The sequence below is a fragment of the Anastrepha ludens genome, chromosome 6 (assembly GCF_028408465.1).
Source record: "Anastrepha ludens isolate Willacy chromosome 6, idAnaLude1.1, whole genome shotgun sequence".
Taxonomy (NCBI): domain Eukaryota; kingdom Metazoa; phylum Arthropoda; class Insecta; order Diptera; family Tephritidae; genus Anastrepha; species Anastrepha ludens.
In genome coordinates this window covers 106130365-106146779 of record NC_071502.1, presented here as the reverse complement: position 1 = coordinate 106146779, position 16415 = coordinate 106130365, and the positions used below count along the sequence as shown (strand labels likewise).

The 16415-nt window shown below is 34.9% G+C and overlaps 1 protein-coding gene across 1 annotated transcript in view; it reads left to right on the top strand.

Moving 5' to 3' along the window:
• The window catches only part of LOC128867218 (sodium channel protein Nach), a 147650-nt gene that overhangs the window by 14207 nt on the left and 117028 nt on the right, over positions 1–16415 (top strand). The window contains exon 2 of the mRNA XM_054108319.1: positions 12937–13193. Coding sequence (XP_053964294.1) covers positions 12937–13193 — 257 coding nt within the window. The remainder of the gene's footprint in view (positions 1–12936; positions 13194–16415) is intronic.

Sequence of the window (16415 nt, the reverse complement as noted above, 5' to 3'; positions counted from 1 at the left end):
GTAAAAAAATTGTATCAACTTATTTTCACAAGCCTTAATTGAGTCTTATGTTTTTCCATTTAGAGAATTTTGCCTTGATTTGAAAATTTGATAATCGCGTGGTACCGGGAATGAGCTGCTCGCTGAATGCAATAAAACATCGCGTATAAGCAACCAAAGATTATGGCGTGTCGTTAAAACAATGGGGATCCTAGACTTTTCTTGTTGTCATAAAACACCTTCACTATTAGCCAATTCTAACCGTCTTTGATCGAACGCTTGCTTCAGTTTTATTTAATAGTTAAACATATTTTCTTTCGTTAGATATCTAACAAAGCACAAAATTTTGTGGCATGAGAGTAGAGACCAGTTCATTTGGGTGCGATTGAAGTCGACTTCGGTATTTTCTGGTAAAATTTTGTATTTCCTTTTTTATCGAGGGGGTGTTTAAGTACCGATGAATTTGGGCATTTGTCACAAACCATGGAGTGTTGACTAGGGTACGTAGGGTCTTGGACTCAAAACGCTGCAGGATTTCCAAGTTTGAATTGGATTCCAGAAGTCCAGACTAGTTTTATCACAGATTTGTAAAGAATAAGACAGAAATAGACAACTAGCTATTGAAAGAGTGGATTTACGGTTTAACAGCCAATACGTATTTCAAATTTATAATCCAAGAGCTTTTCTTTTGGCAAAGATTTGCGTTCTCAACGTAAGCCGTTTATCCAAATGAATGCCTAGATATTTAGCAGTTCACATTGCGGGATTGAGATACGGTTTATGTTTATTTGTGGGCAGTGGTAAAGGTTACGTGTTGAGATTTATTTTCGTTTACTTTCAGCCGCTAGCTCCAGAGGAATTTTTGCAGGATTGGTCCTAATACATTGACTTCTCGGACCTCAGCTTTAATTTGTTGGAAATTGGGCATTTCATTTTTGTAATTTACGTAGAACATGCGCTGGTTTCGATATGATTTAAGGAGCAAATAGGCATTTAGTGGTAATTTTTTGTTTTAAAGGGTAGACCAATTTTGATCATCCATTTTTGTTTTGAAATTATTTTTTTTTTTATTAAATAAAAGAAAATAACTTTGCGTGATGGAAATCTTTATTTTCACCTTTATGTACTCCATTGCTTTTCTTTTTATATACTGTAGGGTAGGGTGATTATTTTTGTGCCACCTTGTATAATAGAGCGGGTATAAGTATGATAACATTTTTCTTATAGCGGTCGTCCCTCGGCAGGCAATGGCAAACCTCCGAGTGTATTTCTGCCATGAAAATATCTGCCGTTCGGAGTCGGCTTGAAACTGTATGTCCCTCCATTTGTGGAACAACATTAAGACGCACACCATAAATAGGAGGAGGAGCTCGGCCAAACACCTAAAAAGGGTGTACGCGCCAAGTACGATACTTGGAACTTTAAAGCCCTTTCAAATGTGGAATAGGGAGATTGCCTCTCATAATTTGCACCTTTGCAATACTACTTGTGATGAGCTGTAAGTCGATATCTTTATTGAACAGCTTGGCATTTTTTAGCTGAAAAGTTCATTTAGTCCAAAAGATGAAACTAACTCGTGAAAACTTTCGTACAATGATTTATTACGATTTTTGACGGGGGCTATCGAGGCAGGAGTGCATTGATAAGATTAGTTCGACTTTTAGTATTAAAGCACCACATTTAGACGGTGTGAAACGCTGGTACAATGAGTACCAACATGGATGCCAATCCATGCAGGATGAATTTCGTGAAGGCCGAAAAGGGTTGTTGTGCCAGAAAGATCGTCATGTGACAGAGGAGTATCGTGAGAAAGGCGCATCCTTGGGCTTTAGTGGGACCGGGACCAGCATACATTCAATATTGCATAAACAGATTTGCTGAAGATTTATTTAGAATAAATGACCAAAAAAAAGGACTGACTGGTGTCGTTTGGTGTAAAGAAATATTGGAGAAATTCTGTCACTGCAGTTCACAATACGTCCATGGCATAGTAACTAGATACCGATCTTCTATCGATGCAAGCAGCAATTCACAGTTAGGCTGTTCCCAAACGAGTTTAATCCAATAAAAGTTGTCCGTGGAAGAAGCAACTCAAAGGAAATAGTCCCCTTTTTTCCGAAAATCTGATCATGTCTCCACTATGCCACTAGAGAAACGTTAAATATTCAACCCTGAGTGGTATAAACCCCTTTGTGTGCCAGAACTTTTCGGAAAATCAACTGCCGAAGATGAGTCATCCTACACCAAGACAATGCGAACTCTCACACAAGAAAGCTTTTGAGCCCTCAAAAGATCGAATTAATCCTCAATCGATACGCCTTACAACCCTAATTCGTTAATTAATTTTTTCTTCTTCCCGAACATCAAAAAAAAATGTGAGGTCAACGTTTTTCAACGCCTGAAGAGGCTATTGAAGACTTTGGAGGTCAAAAGATCGAATTAATCCTCAATCGATACGCCTTACAACCCTAATTCGTTAATTAATTTTTTTTTCTTCCCGAACATCAAAAAAAAATGTGAGGTCAACGTTTTTCAACGCCTGAAGAGGCTATTGAAGACTTTGGAGGTATACACTTCTGAGTGGCAAAAGAGGTTTGAAAATTAGTTAAAGCAAATGCAAAAGTGTAATGACTTCCAAGGAGAATATTTAGAAAAACAGTAAAGCCATTTTCTATTAGTATTTTTCTGTTATTTCATTATTGTGCGCAAAATATAAAAGAGCAACCCTATGTATTTTTAGTGCACAGATTCGACGATTATTGCATAGATTTGAGATATGCATGCGATGGGCTTAAGGAAGCCCACGTTGGAAAGAAAAAATTGCTTAATATTCAATTTCGCACTCCAATCTGCGATGTTCTCCGCAGAATTGGTTTCCTTCCCTCGTGCATTGGTGCATGGATCTGCGCTTTCAAAATTAACATTTTTAAACCGATTTTGGCAGATTTCTTTTGTAAGGGACGATATTTTTTGATACAGCATAGAAAGAGAAGTTATGGATATTTTAAGCGAAATCATCGTGTAAATTCACCCTCCAAATTTATTGCACGGTGTAATATTTTATTACTTACTGCAAGTATTTTCCCCTACCAAACGCAGTTTTTCAATTCAATATGCCTATACAAATGTTGCCAGTGATACTACCTTCTCTGCACTTGCCGTTCAACGCGTTTTCAATTTTTCATTATCCCTGACTATTTACACGTTTGCGCTTGCAGCAGAACAGCTCGAGAAGCTTGAGCAAAGAGATCAACAGCAGTGGCAGTGAAATGAAATGAAATGAAATGAAGTGAAGTGAAGGCGTTCCGTAAAAGAAAATCAACAGCTAAGAAAGCTGCTGCGCCTTCAAGTATGCTTTATGAAATATGTGCAACAATTTAAATACCGAAATGATTGAAATACTGATGATTGTCTGCTTCCGTTTCTTTATTCATCATTTTCTCAGGCTCAATGCCCGCTTGCTTGCTTGCGTGCTTGCTACTGATAGCTGTTGATGTTTGCGCTCAGCGTTTTCTTGGCTGGTGTGTTTGATTTTTGTTTTGTGCTTCTTTTTTTTGCTGCTTTTCTTGTGTTGTTTTTGTGCATTGACTCGTGTTACGCGCTCTTGATATTATTTCGAATTTTCCCAGTCGATTATATTTGATATTTTTTGTTCTTCTTCACAAACACAACTTTTCTTTTAACAAATCCATCGGAGTGAGTTGAAATTGAGGGCCTTTGAAACGTAGCGAATTTATGATCGATTTTATTTGTTTATCTACGAACACCAACACAAAATCTTTCTATGACTCTCTTGTTTTGTTTTGCATTTTCTTTACACAGCCTTGTTGTTGTAGTTGTTTTTCCTTTCTTCCTGAATGACTGGTGGCTGCGTGTTAATCAAATTAAGTGCATGCTAATGCGATGTGTGCTTGTCTGCGCGCAGTAGACGCCACCAAAAGCGTTCTCCAAGTGGCATGCACAGCCTCACCAACAGCTTCCGCCACAATCGATATATTTGCGCTTAGCAGGCGGTGGCGGCGATGCTCTGCAAACATCTCACATCTGCGCGTCTGCTGATGAATAATAAATTGCTAATCATAAATATTGCAAAATCAGTAAGAAAGCAAAGCAAACAAACCAAAAATAACTGAAATGAACAGTAAAAGAAAAAAATAACAAAAAACGCGTAAGCTGCCTGAAGGCGCAAAACCGAATCACAAGGACTTTATAGGGGAAGTGGGTGAGGCTGCTATAAAACACAATACCTTTCTGCTTGGCTCTGTAGCACTGACATCCAATATGCCAATGTTAAATTGGTTGAAAACAAATGGCAAATTTATATGTTTCATTTGTTCGCCGGCTGCATTGTCGCTCGTCTCGCTGGCTCAGTCGTTCATCCCAGCCATTGGCGAGCCATCGTCATTTAGCTATGTAGCTGAGTCAGCATTAATGGAGCGTTTAATGTCCACTGGGATTTCAGTTTCTATTTTGTAGGCTTGGTTTTTTTATGGAGCTAACTGCTGAAAACAGCGAAAAAATATGCTGAGAATTGTGTTGCACGACAAAATGTGGTGAAATTTTAAGAAAAAGTAAAGAAAAAACAGATGAACAAAGGTGGAAGGGTCTCAGGGGTATGCTCGTAATTTTTAGTTGTTGTTTGTTTTTTTTTTTTTTTTTTTAAGATTAGAAACTGCAATTTTTGTGGGTATTAGAAAATCAGTAAATACTTCAAAAAAAATTATTATTTTTATTTAAAATACACAAAGCTTTATAGAAAAGGAAATAGGAGGTGCAAAGTTTATTCTTAAATTTTGTGCTTCTTTCTTCTTTTGCAAAATTTACTACGCCAAAAAAGAGACTCTATATAAATTTTGTGGGAAAACGTACGGTTTTTATAATAGAAAAAAACTAATTAAAAACATAAAACACAAAAAAAACTGTATAAAAATAATAATCTTAAAAAGGCGTAAAAATTAGTTATAAATAATAATTAGAAATAAAATAATAAAACTTATTTAAAAATATTAATTAAAAAAGTGTATAAAAATGAGTTCAAAGAAATAATTAAAAAAAATTATAAAAATTAGTTAAAAATAATAATTATAAAAAAATCTATAAAAATTAATAAAATAATAATAATTAAACTACAATTACAAACATTAGTCAAAAACTAAACATTAAAAATAAAATAATAAAAAAAATTTTAAAAACGAATAACTCAAAAAAATGTATAAAAATTAGTTGAGAAATAATAATTAAAAGAAATTATAAAAATTAATTAAAAACAATAATTCAAAGAGTGTATAAAAATTAGTTAAAAAATAATAATTAAGAAAAATTACAAAAACTTGCTAAAAATAAAAATTAAAAATAAAAATAATTAAAAATAAAATTATAAAAATTAATAAAAAATAATAATTAGAAATAAAATTATAAAATTTACATAAAAAATAAAACGTTAAAAATAAAATAATAGAAATTAGTCATTAGTAATAATTAAAAAAAAATTATAAAACTTAGTTAAAAAATAATAATAAAAAAAAAATTATAAAAATTAGTAAAACACAAAAATAAAATAATAAAAATTTGTTAAAAAATAATAATTCAAAAAAATTATAAAAATTAGTTAAAAGATAATAATTAAGAAAAATAATTTTTATAATTTTGTAATAATTAAAAAATAAAATTATAAAAATTAATGAAAAATAAAAATTTAAAAAAATGTCAAAAAACTATTTAAAGAATTGAAAGCCAAATGAAATAATGAAAATTAATAACAAATAAAAATAAAATAATAACAATAAATACACTAATAAAAAAATAAAATTATAAAAATTAATCAAAAATAATAATTAAAAAAAAAAGTCAAAATATAATTTAAAGAATGAAAATTTAAAGCCAAATTAAAAAAGTTAGTCAAAAACTAAAAATTAAAAAAAATAAAATTTTGTTACAAATTATAATTTAAAAAAATGTATACATTTTTTTTTTTAAATAATAATTAGAAATAAAATTATAAAAATTAGTTAAAATTTATAATTTTTAATAACTTGTTTGTACACTAATTTTTTCTTACAAATCATGATAAAAATATCATCGATTTACTCAAACAAATTTGTTCTTAAAATATAAATTTACATAAAAAAAATTTGTGAAATATTCAAAGATATGTTTTTTGTCATTTCAAATCAACAAATTGTTTTCATGCTAGGTGAATCTATTCAAGGAGGTATCGGTAAAACAGCTGATTTGGTTTTTTTCTTGCGCCGAGGCCATGTGGATGTCAGCCCAGAATGAAACAAGGCGAATTCATTCTTCGTTTTCTACAATACTTTGCCAATACTTCGCTTTGACAATCAAACATACAGAACATTGTTGTTGGTCTAGTGCCACCACCTTTAATAAATGCGCCTTGGTTTTCATGCTTACGCTCCGAGTTAAAAAAAATTTGCGCTCGTGGGGCGAAGCGCATCTGTTCAACAGCTGCATTGGAGGTCCAAAAATCTCGAGCTAACATGGCAGCTCTTCAAATAGTTATTCAACAGTCAGCCAAGCGTTCCGTCTTTAATATAACAAGCAAAGGTTTTGGCCAAGGTAAAATTATCTCTAGATTATGGAATTATTGAGCCTTCGCACTTGCCCAATTCCCCAAAGATGATGTTCCAAAAGCTATAACTTTTGAGACGAAGTTCAGAATTGAACTGGGCATTAAAGCAAATTCAAGTATCTCCATCTTTGAAAGGAAACTGCAAGAGTGTACCCTGGAGTACAGATACCCGAAGTGTACAGATGACCCGAAAACACCGAAAAGCATATGCAGGCACGGGAACGCCGGAATCTATGGTCGCAAAACAAAGTTGGTCTTGCCGATGGGTACTTATCCCAGCATTTTCTAGCGGAAGTCTATGTGCAGAAATCAATTTTGAAAGGTAACTCCGGAATGAGCGAATTACCCTTCTAAGCGACAATCAGCCAGCGCTCAAGGCATTATCTTCCTTCGAGGTTAAGTCCTCACTAATCCTAGAGTTGAAAGAGAAACTCAATTTATAAGGATTACGTAATCGCATCAGACTCGTATAGGTTCTACGATATATGGGCATACCTGGAAATAAGGCGGCTGATGCATTAGCTAGAACAGTTGCGGTCTCGTTGCTAATGGGTCCCTATACATTCCTTGCCTTGAGACAGCATACCACTAAGGAAAAGCTTAAAAACGAAAAGCTAATGCTAAAAGGTGTACGCTGGCACCAAACAAAGAAGCTAAGCCAAGCTAAGTCCTCATTGGGAAGTTACAATTCGAAATTATTAAAGCATCTTATAAACCTCCTTAAGTACAATACGAGAATGTCCACTGGCATTCTCACAAGTCCCTACAAATGACAAGTCCCATTTGCATAGGCTCGGGATATGGTTCACAGACTCCTTTCGATCAATTCCCCGAATTCTTCTTGAATGCAATGCCATAGCGGGAAGAAGGAAGATATGTTTCGGTTTACTAAGGCCGGAAGAAAGGTGCATAGACTCAGCCCATCCCAGCTCCATCCAAAGTTTACTTGAGAAACTAGATTTCGAGGAGGTATTGTGATGAGTAGAGTGCACAAAGGACCTTTGCGAACTTTAAATTATTCTATTATGTTCTAACTCGAAAATTTTATCGTGAGGTTCTGTAACGATTCGAGTGCGATCGGCTTATTAAACGCCTCCAAATTATTTCCGTTGTGTTTTCGTAAAGATAGAGTTTTCAGAAATAACTGAAACTTTAAGAGATAATATACAGCGTGAATTTGCCGATATGGAGCCCAAGTTATAAAAATATTAAAAAAATTTCGTCGCCAAAAGAAAATGGGCGCCACAGCCTGTCAACATCGACCAATCCAGAAATCAAATACTCCAAACCCATCATCAGTATTATTTATAAAGAGTTGACCATCAAGATTTGATCTACGGCGTACAAAAGATATCTCTTGTAAAAGTTCTGGACGTGTTGCTTAAGGGGGTAGTATGGTTAATTCGGTGTAAAACAAGCATATTTTTCGAAATTTTTTTTGTCGACACAGTTGATTTATTCAAAATTTTAAAATTACTTCATTATAAAGTCATATTTAAAGAATATTGTGTGAAATTTTCATTGATTTTTATGAAGAAATGAGTTGGTGGCAGCGAATCTTCGCGGACGTCTCATAAAAAAGTTTTATTGCGGTGTCCCTCAGAACTCATTACTGGATCAACTAAAATCAAAAAACCAAATTGATTTCATCAGCTAATAAAGTTTCGCAGGTAACAATGTCGAATTTTTTTTTTTTCTTTTTTTTTAAATTTTTTAAAGCGCTTTGAAGTCAAAACACCGATTTTTCATAAAAAAAACTTGAAAACTTTGTTGTTTTAAAATATGACAAAATTTAAAAAAAAAAAAACTCGACGTCATTACCTCGTGAATAAAGTAAAGAAACAAAAAAACCAAATTTGAAAAGAATCGGTGCAGTAGATATGAATCTACAGTGGACACCGACCGTAAAAAAGGCAAGTGTGAGAAAAACGCGTTTAAAGATTTTCGGCAGCGTGAAATCCGGTTGGAGAGGTAGATACTTAATCCTTTGTGTCTTTGTCAATTTTACTCTAATGCACTTCAAACTTTCACACAATAATCTTAAGATGTTATAGAATAACTTAAAAAAAAAAAAAAAAAAATGAAAAAAAATAAATACCATACTACCCCCTAAAACAAAAGAAATCCTCTTTCACAGTGTTATTCCACATTACACTTTTTTTTCGACTTCCACTTATATATTTTTAGCCCAATAGCCTTTCAATTTAAGTACTTAGATGTCAAAAAATCTGAAAATATATTAGCGAATAAGTAACAAAGCAATAAACAAGTGCGACATAAAAGCTGCCAAGTGCCAATTTTCCAAAGATTTTTAAATTAAATTTCAATTCAATTGTCACCAGCTGCCAAAGGCTGCAATTTGGCAATTGAAATGACGTTTAAAGATTTGTAACGCATATTTGTAAATGAATTTCGACACATGGAAGCACAAGTGATCATAAGGAAACGAGCGTACACATTAGCATACAGACATACAGATCCTTATAAATGTATGTGTGTGTGTGTCATTCAAATTCAAAGTATGTGTTATATAGAGTCTTTAGCATGAATGCCAGCTAGCAAACGCCCCCAACTAACCAACGCCAACACACCAGCTTGTCTACCGGAAGGTTTCTGCAATATGCAAATGTCTGTAGAGCGCACCAGCCGTCGCTGAAAGCACAGAGTCACCCTCTCGTTCAAGAAGCGCTGGTGGGTGAATGGCCTGGTGTAGTTTGTATCGAAGGAAGTGAAATCGCAGCATATGTTCGCGTTTAATGTAATCGTGCAGCACTTGACATTATTTTTAACAATTTCTACTTATGTGCAATACAATATTATATTATGAACCAATAAGGGGGTGGCGAAGCAGCAGACATGTAAAGGGTGATACAAATAAAAAATATAATAAATAACACAAGGTAAAATAAAATTAGAAAAGATAAAAAATAAATTAATTAACTGAAATAAAATGTAAATTAAAAATAAAGTGAAATAAAACAAATAGAACTGAAAAGCAAAAACAAATAAAGAGAACAAAAAAATTTAGTAAAGTAAAATAAAATAAAATGCAAAAATAAATAAAATTACCCAATATAAAAACAAAATATAAAGTAACATAAAAAAATAATAAAAAATGACTTAAAATAAATAAAAAAATTATCTAAAAGGAAAAGAAACAAAAAACTAATAAAAAGTAAGATAAAGAGTAAACTAAAAAAATTAAATAAAATAAAATAAACAAATCAGTAAAGCAAAATAAAATAAAGAAGTGTTTTAAACAAGACAATATTAAAAATAAAATAATATCCAAAAATAAATAAAATTACATGATTTAAGGGGGTAGTATGGTTAATTCGGTGTAAAACAAGCATATTTTTCGTAATTTTTTTTGTCGACACAGTTGATTTATTCAAAATTTTAAAATTACTTCATTATAAAGTCATATTTAAAGAATATTGTGTGAAATTTTCATTGATTTTTATGAAGAAATGAGTTGGTGGCAGCGAGTCTTCGCGGACGTCTCATAAAAAAGTTTTATTGCGGTGTCCCTCAGAACTCAATACTGGATCAACTAAAATCAAAAAACCAAATTGATTTCATCAGCTAATAAAGTTTCGCAGGTAACAACGTCGAATTTTTTTTTTTTTTTTTTTTTTAATTTTTTAAAGCGCTTTGAAGTTAAAACACCGATTTTTCATAAAAAAAACTTGAAAACTTTGTTGTTTTAAAATATGACAAAATTTAAAAAAAAAAAACTCGACGTCATTACCTCGTGAATAAAGTAAAGAAACAAAAAAACCAAATTTGAAAAGAATCGGTGCAGTAGATATGAATCTACAGTGGACACCGACCGTAAAAAAGGCAAGTGTGAGAAAAACGCGTTTAAAGATTTTCGGCAGCGTGAAATCCGGTTGGAGAGGTAGATACTTAATCCTTTGTGTCTTTGTCAATTTTACTCTAATGCACTTCAAACTTTCATACAATAATCTTAAGATGTTATAGAATAATTTAAAAAAAAAAAAAAAATGAAAAAAAGAAAAAATACCATACTACCCCTTTAATAAGAGTCTTAATAAATAAAGTAAAAAAAGAAAAAAAAAATAGACAAATTAATTCAAAAAAATAAAATGGAGAAATAAATAAAATAAAATAACTAGAAAAATATACAATAAAAAAATCTATAATAGTTCAATTTTAAGGGCCGATGTTGAATGTGAACCACACCTAAACGTCAACGACACCGTTAGACTTCTTTCTTTGGAGTTATTTGGAAGAGCTAAAGGATGAGATAATTCGGCACATTAACGACATAGAACCTCAATTATGCCTCAGCGTCATCGAAAATTTGGACCATCGGTTGGAGGTGTGCCGCCGAGACCGCAGCGGCCATTTGGCCAATATTTTGTTCCATGCATAATTGAGCCATACCAATATTATCATAATAATTAGAAATGATAATAATTTCCTAAAAAAATTGTATTTTATTTAAAATCAACACCGGCGCTTGAAACTTAACCACCCTTTATAAAAAAAAAGTTGGGTTTTCCTTCCTGACGCTATAACTTCAGACACACGAACCGATTTTCACGGTTTTGCATTCGTTGGAAAGATCTCGGGCTCCATGAGGTTTATAGGTGTACTCTGCTCAGTTAATTTCATGTGACATTTATTATGCGCACGTTCTTTCAAACGCTAACTTAAAACCGGTATTGCGTTCACTGTGAAATTGTAAAATTGAGGTTAAAGTTCCTAACAGTTCAATCGAAAACCATCAAATCAATCCTTAAGGTGGTAAGCTGAACTGTGTAAATTATGTGGATCGTGCATTTGAGGTTAAATTCACCAGTCTGTCCGTAGTCCAAAATGCCGAGAGAACGACGGGCGAATTTCGGCCGCCGCACAAGACATGCAAGCCAGCAACAAGTGTATTCACAGAACTTAAGCGAAGAAAGACAGAATATAACAAGAGATAATGCCCGATTGAGCACACGAAGATCATCTGCATCATACAATCGCTTGGTAATCCAATATGACCCCACTGCGAACTACAGTGATAATGCCAATTTAGATATTGGACCCATGACGACTGTATGCCGATATCGCAATGCGTTAAAGTTCAAAAGAGAAACGGCTGGATTGTGCTGCGCAAGTGGAAAAGTCAAACTGGATCCATTATTTACACCACGACAGCCACTTAGTGGTTAGGATATCCGGCTCTTTGATGTCCAGAATGCATGCAGGGAAGTTTGACGGATATTTTCTTTACCGATGGGTCCAAGAATGAAATAGGGTCTGGAGCCGGATGGTACTTAAACGATAGTAATAAGTATCACTATGCTATGGTGGAAATGACAATTGTTTTCCAAACATAAGTTTTTGCCATTCCGAAAGTAGCCGAATGGATAATCGAGAGGAGATGGAGCGGGAAACAGATTGGAGTTTTCAGTGACAGTCAGGCTGCACTGAATGCCCTGGAGAACGCGAAGCAAACCTCAAAGATTGTTCAAGAATGTAAGCAGAGGCTTAATTCTGTCGCAAGACAAAACAGGCTTGTACTTATATGGGTTCCGGGACACTCCGGTGTTCAAGGAAACGAAATTGCCGACGAATTGGCCAACCGTGGATCAGCGGTGCCCCCACAAGGGCCAGAGCCAATAATCGGAATCAGTCCCGCAGGAATCAAGAACTGGATCAACGATTATGTAGGCAATCTACGTAAAGAGCGATGGTCCGGTCTAGAACGCTGCAGACCTGCAAAGTCTTTTGTGACAAGTCCGCACAAAAAACTGTCAAACTGTATACTAAAACTTAGAAGAAAAGACGTCCGGTTGATGGTCGGTATCATTACAGGGCACAACCAATGGGGTCAGCATATGACCACCATTGGAATCATTGAGGACCCAATGTGCCTGTCATGCTTGGTGGAGGCGGATAGCACTGAGCACTTTCCCTGTGAGTGTCCTGCCTTTGCTAGAGCACGGCTACGAGTTTGGGTTCCGATGTCATGAGAATAAGTAATACCCGTTCTCTAAAATTCGAGGATATTTACAGATTTGCCAAAGAATCTGGAAAATTCTCACAGGACTTACTATCTCTATCTCTGTCTCTTTTCTTTCCTATTTCTTTCTCTGATACTTTTCTCCTTCCCTCCTTGACTATCTACCCACTTTCCACAGCTTTAAATACAATGGGCTTTTTAGCCTGAGTGTTTTAGGAGCCACCAAATCTCCGGGAGCTCCTTGGATCGACCTTTTCTAATTTCAATTTCTGAATTGCAACACATAACAACTGAACATACACCACACACTACACGATCAGAAGTCACGCACTGCCTTCTTCAAAAATAAATAAATTAATTATTCTATCTTAATTGCTTGCCATTACAGACACAAGGACCAATATATCATTTGCATGGTTCAATGGTGCCAACACCAGATTTGCGGTGCAATATACAGGGAACACAACAGTTAAAGAAACGAATTATTGAACAGTCGCAAGCATTTTTTCACGCTAATAACGCTGTGGTTAATATGTTCAAAACAGCATTCGAACGAATGCCATTGGATACGCACAAATTTGTCATAAGAGCGGATCGTACCCCAACAGGTGAACATGTGCGAAGATTCAATGCTGAAATTACAAAGTAAAATAAATAAATAAAGAAAAAAAAATAAAAAAAAATCAGTCATTTGTTAGGTATTTAGGGCTTCTCTAATTTATGATGGGCACATTGATGTCAGTTTCGTCAGTGGTTTGTTATTCCATGCCAAAAGGCAGCCACTGGTAGAAAGAGTTATTTTTATCAACTGTGAACATTAAACCTGGGACTAAATATCACGCAAATGGGACTAATACGAGTCAACCGCCTTTTTTGTATAGTATGACTTTATTTAGAAGAACTGTCTGTTGTTACATATGACTCTTTCACCTAAATACGCATCCTCCCAATCCAAGCTTATGTCCCTCATACTATATAAGGTTTATGGATATATCTCATCAATGGCTCGATTCATTATTGCTACAACACCCTGAGCCTGTTTTTAGATTGTCAACAAGTAGAACGTTGATCTTTCAGTTCACTTAAGAAAAATATCTAAATAATAGTATCTGGCCCACAATCCAGATGAAAGCAAATGGCTTCAATTTCAGACCACAGAAAATGATTAATCATTACTCTCTGGTGATCAAATTTAACCAACTAGCAGCTCCAGCAATATTTTTGAAAAGCAAATGTGTCAGCCGCTAGCACATAAAAGTCAGTCTCAAAGTGACTCTGTCGGCTGACAATTCGATCTTAAGGCAATCTCCTGACAATTATCTCTAACTGAAACTCAACAAACTTCTTTGTTGCCATAAACGCGAAAATGAAAGTTCGTCTCAATAGTGAAAAAAAATTCTCGGTCAAATTCAATGCCCAATTCCAAGAGGCTAGAAGCTATAATGAAGTGATTGATAGTTTGCCTTCAACGGCTGTGTTATTTGAAGCAGTAGGTCGCCCGTTCGAGAATTTTTGAAATATATTCACACCAGACTGATAGGTGGAATAATGAGTGTTTCAAAGCGACAACTTGCCGATGCTCCTAGATTGAGTTGGACACTCTGAACACAGTAACCGCATGCCTGCATCACATGCCGATGGTATGCCAGTCTCATGCACTTTTCCTGCAAACTTTCATACAGCAGGTCAAATGCGTGCAACTTTTGTGCCAAAACTTCGGTTCAATAAAAATTTATAAAGCGACACAATGGTTATGCAAAAGTATGACACTGACTGATAGTTATGGCTTAAATATTAACTCATATATGAACCACCCTTTGTAAACTTTGGTACACTGACTCTCGCTCTCCTTTGGCCAATACTTTTTGTTATATTTTATATAGATATTTTAAGCCAACCAAAAAATGAACAAAAATTAAACAGATTTTGTGTGAGCTAAAAATTTTTCAAAATACTCTACAAAAGCGACTATTTGCCAAAGAATGAGTGAAAAGTAATCCTCCATGTATTCAAGTAACTTGTGTGAATGTGTGTGAGAGTGCGGAAATGGCAAGTGATTTGCATATGAAATTCAACAGTCAGTGGGTGTGGCGACTTGTCCCAAGGAAACCAACACAACTTCTAGGCTAGTATCTCAATAGAAAAGTCAAGCAAATTCAAGCATTTCCAGCTTCAGTAACCTTCCGATGTGGAGTGGGAGAGCAGCACTCCAGACAAACTGCGACAGCCGGAAATGACTGGCGCGCTGTCTAGCACTTCCGTTTGCAATTGACAATTGGCATTTGCAGTAACACTTAAAGCAGTAGCGTTTAGCGTTCGGGGTACAGCCGTGTCGCACATACATAAATGGATGTATGTATGAATGTATGTGTATGTATGTGTATGAGGTGCATTCCAAAACAATTACGCGTAGCACAGGGAAAGTGTTCTCAAATAATTAGTTGTAGTCAGCTGACCTATTGTATTGTAATTATGGGAGTGAAGGAATAGATACCTATCTTATATACATCTTGAAATGAAGATTTTGCCCGAGAAGACAGAATATTTAATTCTCTAACGATTTTCCACATTGTGTTTTTGAAGGGTCTCTTGAAGTTTGTCCCCTAACTATTTAGGTAGGTGCTAGTGGTTGAGTTATGATTACTATCTCGCCTATAAGTATACAATGCTCAAGACCGAAAAGCGGAATTTTCGTACTATTTCATCCGCCTCGCAGACATCTGTACCTCTCAACTGATTTATGAATTTAATTGAATGATAAAATCTAAGAATTATAAAATACAAGAATACACATACTAAGGTAGAATACGGCGCGTAATCTTACCTGTTGAAATTATAGATCAGGAATGTGAGAGGGCTCAGAAGAAAGTATTTAAATACCCAGATTTTGGTAGAAAAATGTCATGCGATATTCTTTTCTGAGCGTGACAAAAGCCGCTCTGTAACTGACGATCGTTATTAGTCCTTGAACACCCAATTCCTGCAGCTGTTCTGTGAGGAAAATCGGTTCGAGTATTTTTGGTTGCAACAGGATGGTGCAACATGTCTCAGAACAATGTTGCCTCGATGGCTCATCTCAAAAAAGCGCAATCTGAGAGAACCGGACTTTTTTCTTAGAGGAAAAAGTGTATACATTCAACTGAAAACTTCCAGAAGGCAAGGCAATCGAGGCCATAACATCCTACGAATGTGTACCTAAAGGTTTATCATACCCCTCCCCAACCTCGATCTTGGACTGTCAACTATATTTCTCTAAATTAGGGTCGTGCGATTTTACTTTTTCGGAAAAATACATTTCCCGATGAAATGATAGATTTGAATGTTAACCGGAGCCAAGGCTTGGGCCGACATTCGAGATGCTTTTTAGACCACGGAAATCGCTGTTTTGAGTGAAAAATAGCAATTTTGAATAAAAGATAAGAACTTTGCAAAACAACAATTCCCTTTCAGTTTTTCCTATTTGCATAAAATTTGTAAAATATTCCATTGTCATGGAACGCACCTTGGGAACGAGTAAATGTCTCAATAATATTTATGGCGACATTTTTTCTTAATAGCCGCGTGACATATGCAAGTATTTTGTTGCCATTTTCCGCTACCATCTAACATTGGCCATGTGCGATGAAAATCCCAAACAAACAATGGCACAGAAAATTTATGCATCAGACCATTCGAAAATAAAAATTGTGGCGCATAAAAATGTCGTTGAGAAAAATTGGCATTTTCAGCAAATAAACATTCTACCTTGGCCGCCAGAACGCCTCTATGCACAGTCAAAGAGAGAGGGGGAGCGAGAGAGAGAGAGAGAAAATTTGCATTTCCTTTCGCTTATGTAAAGCCTCAATATTGGCAGGCTGCGACAAGTGA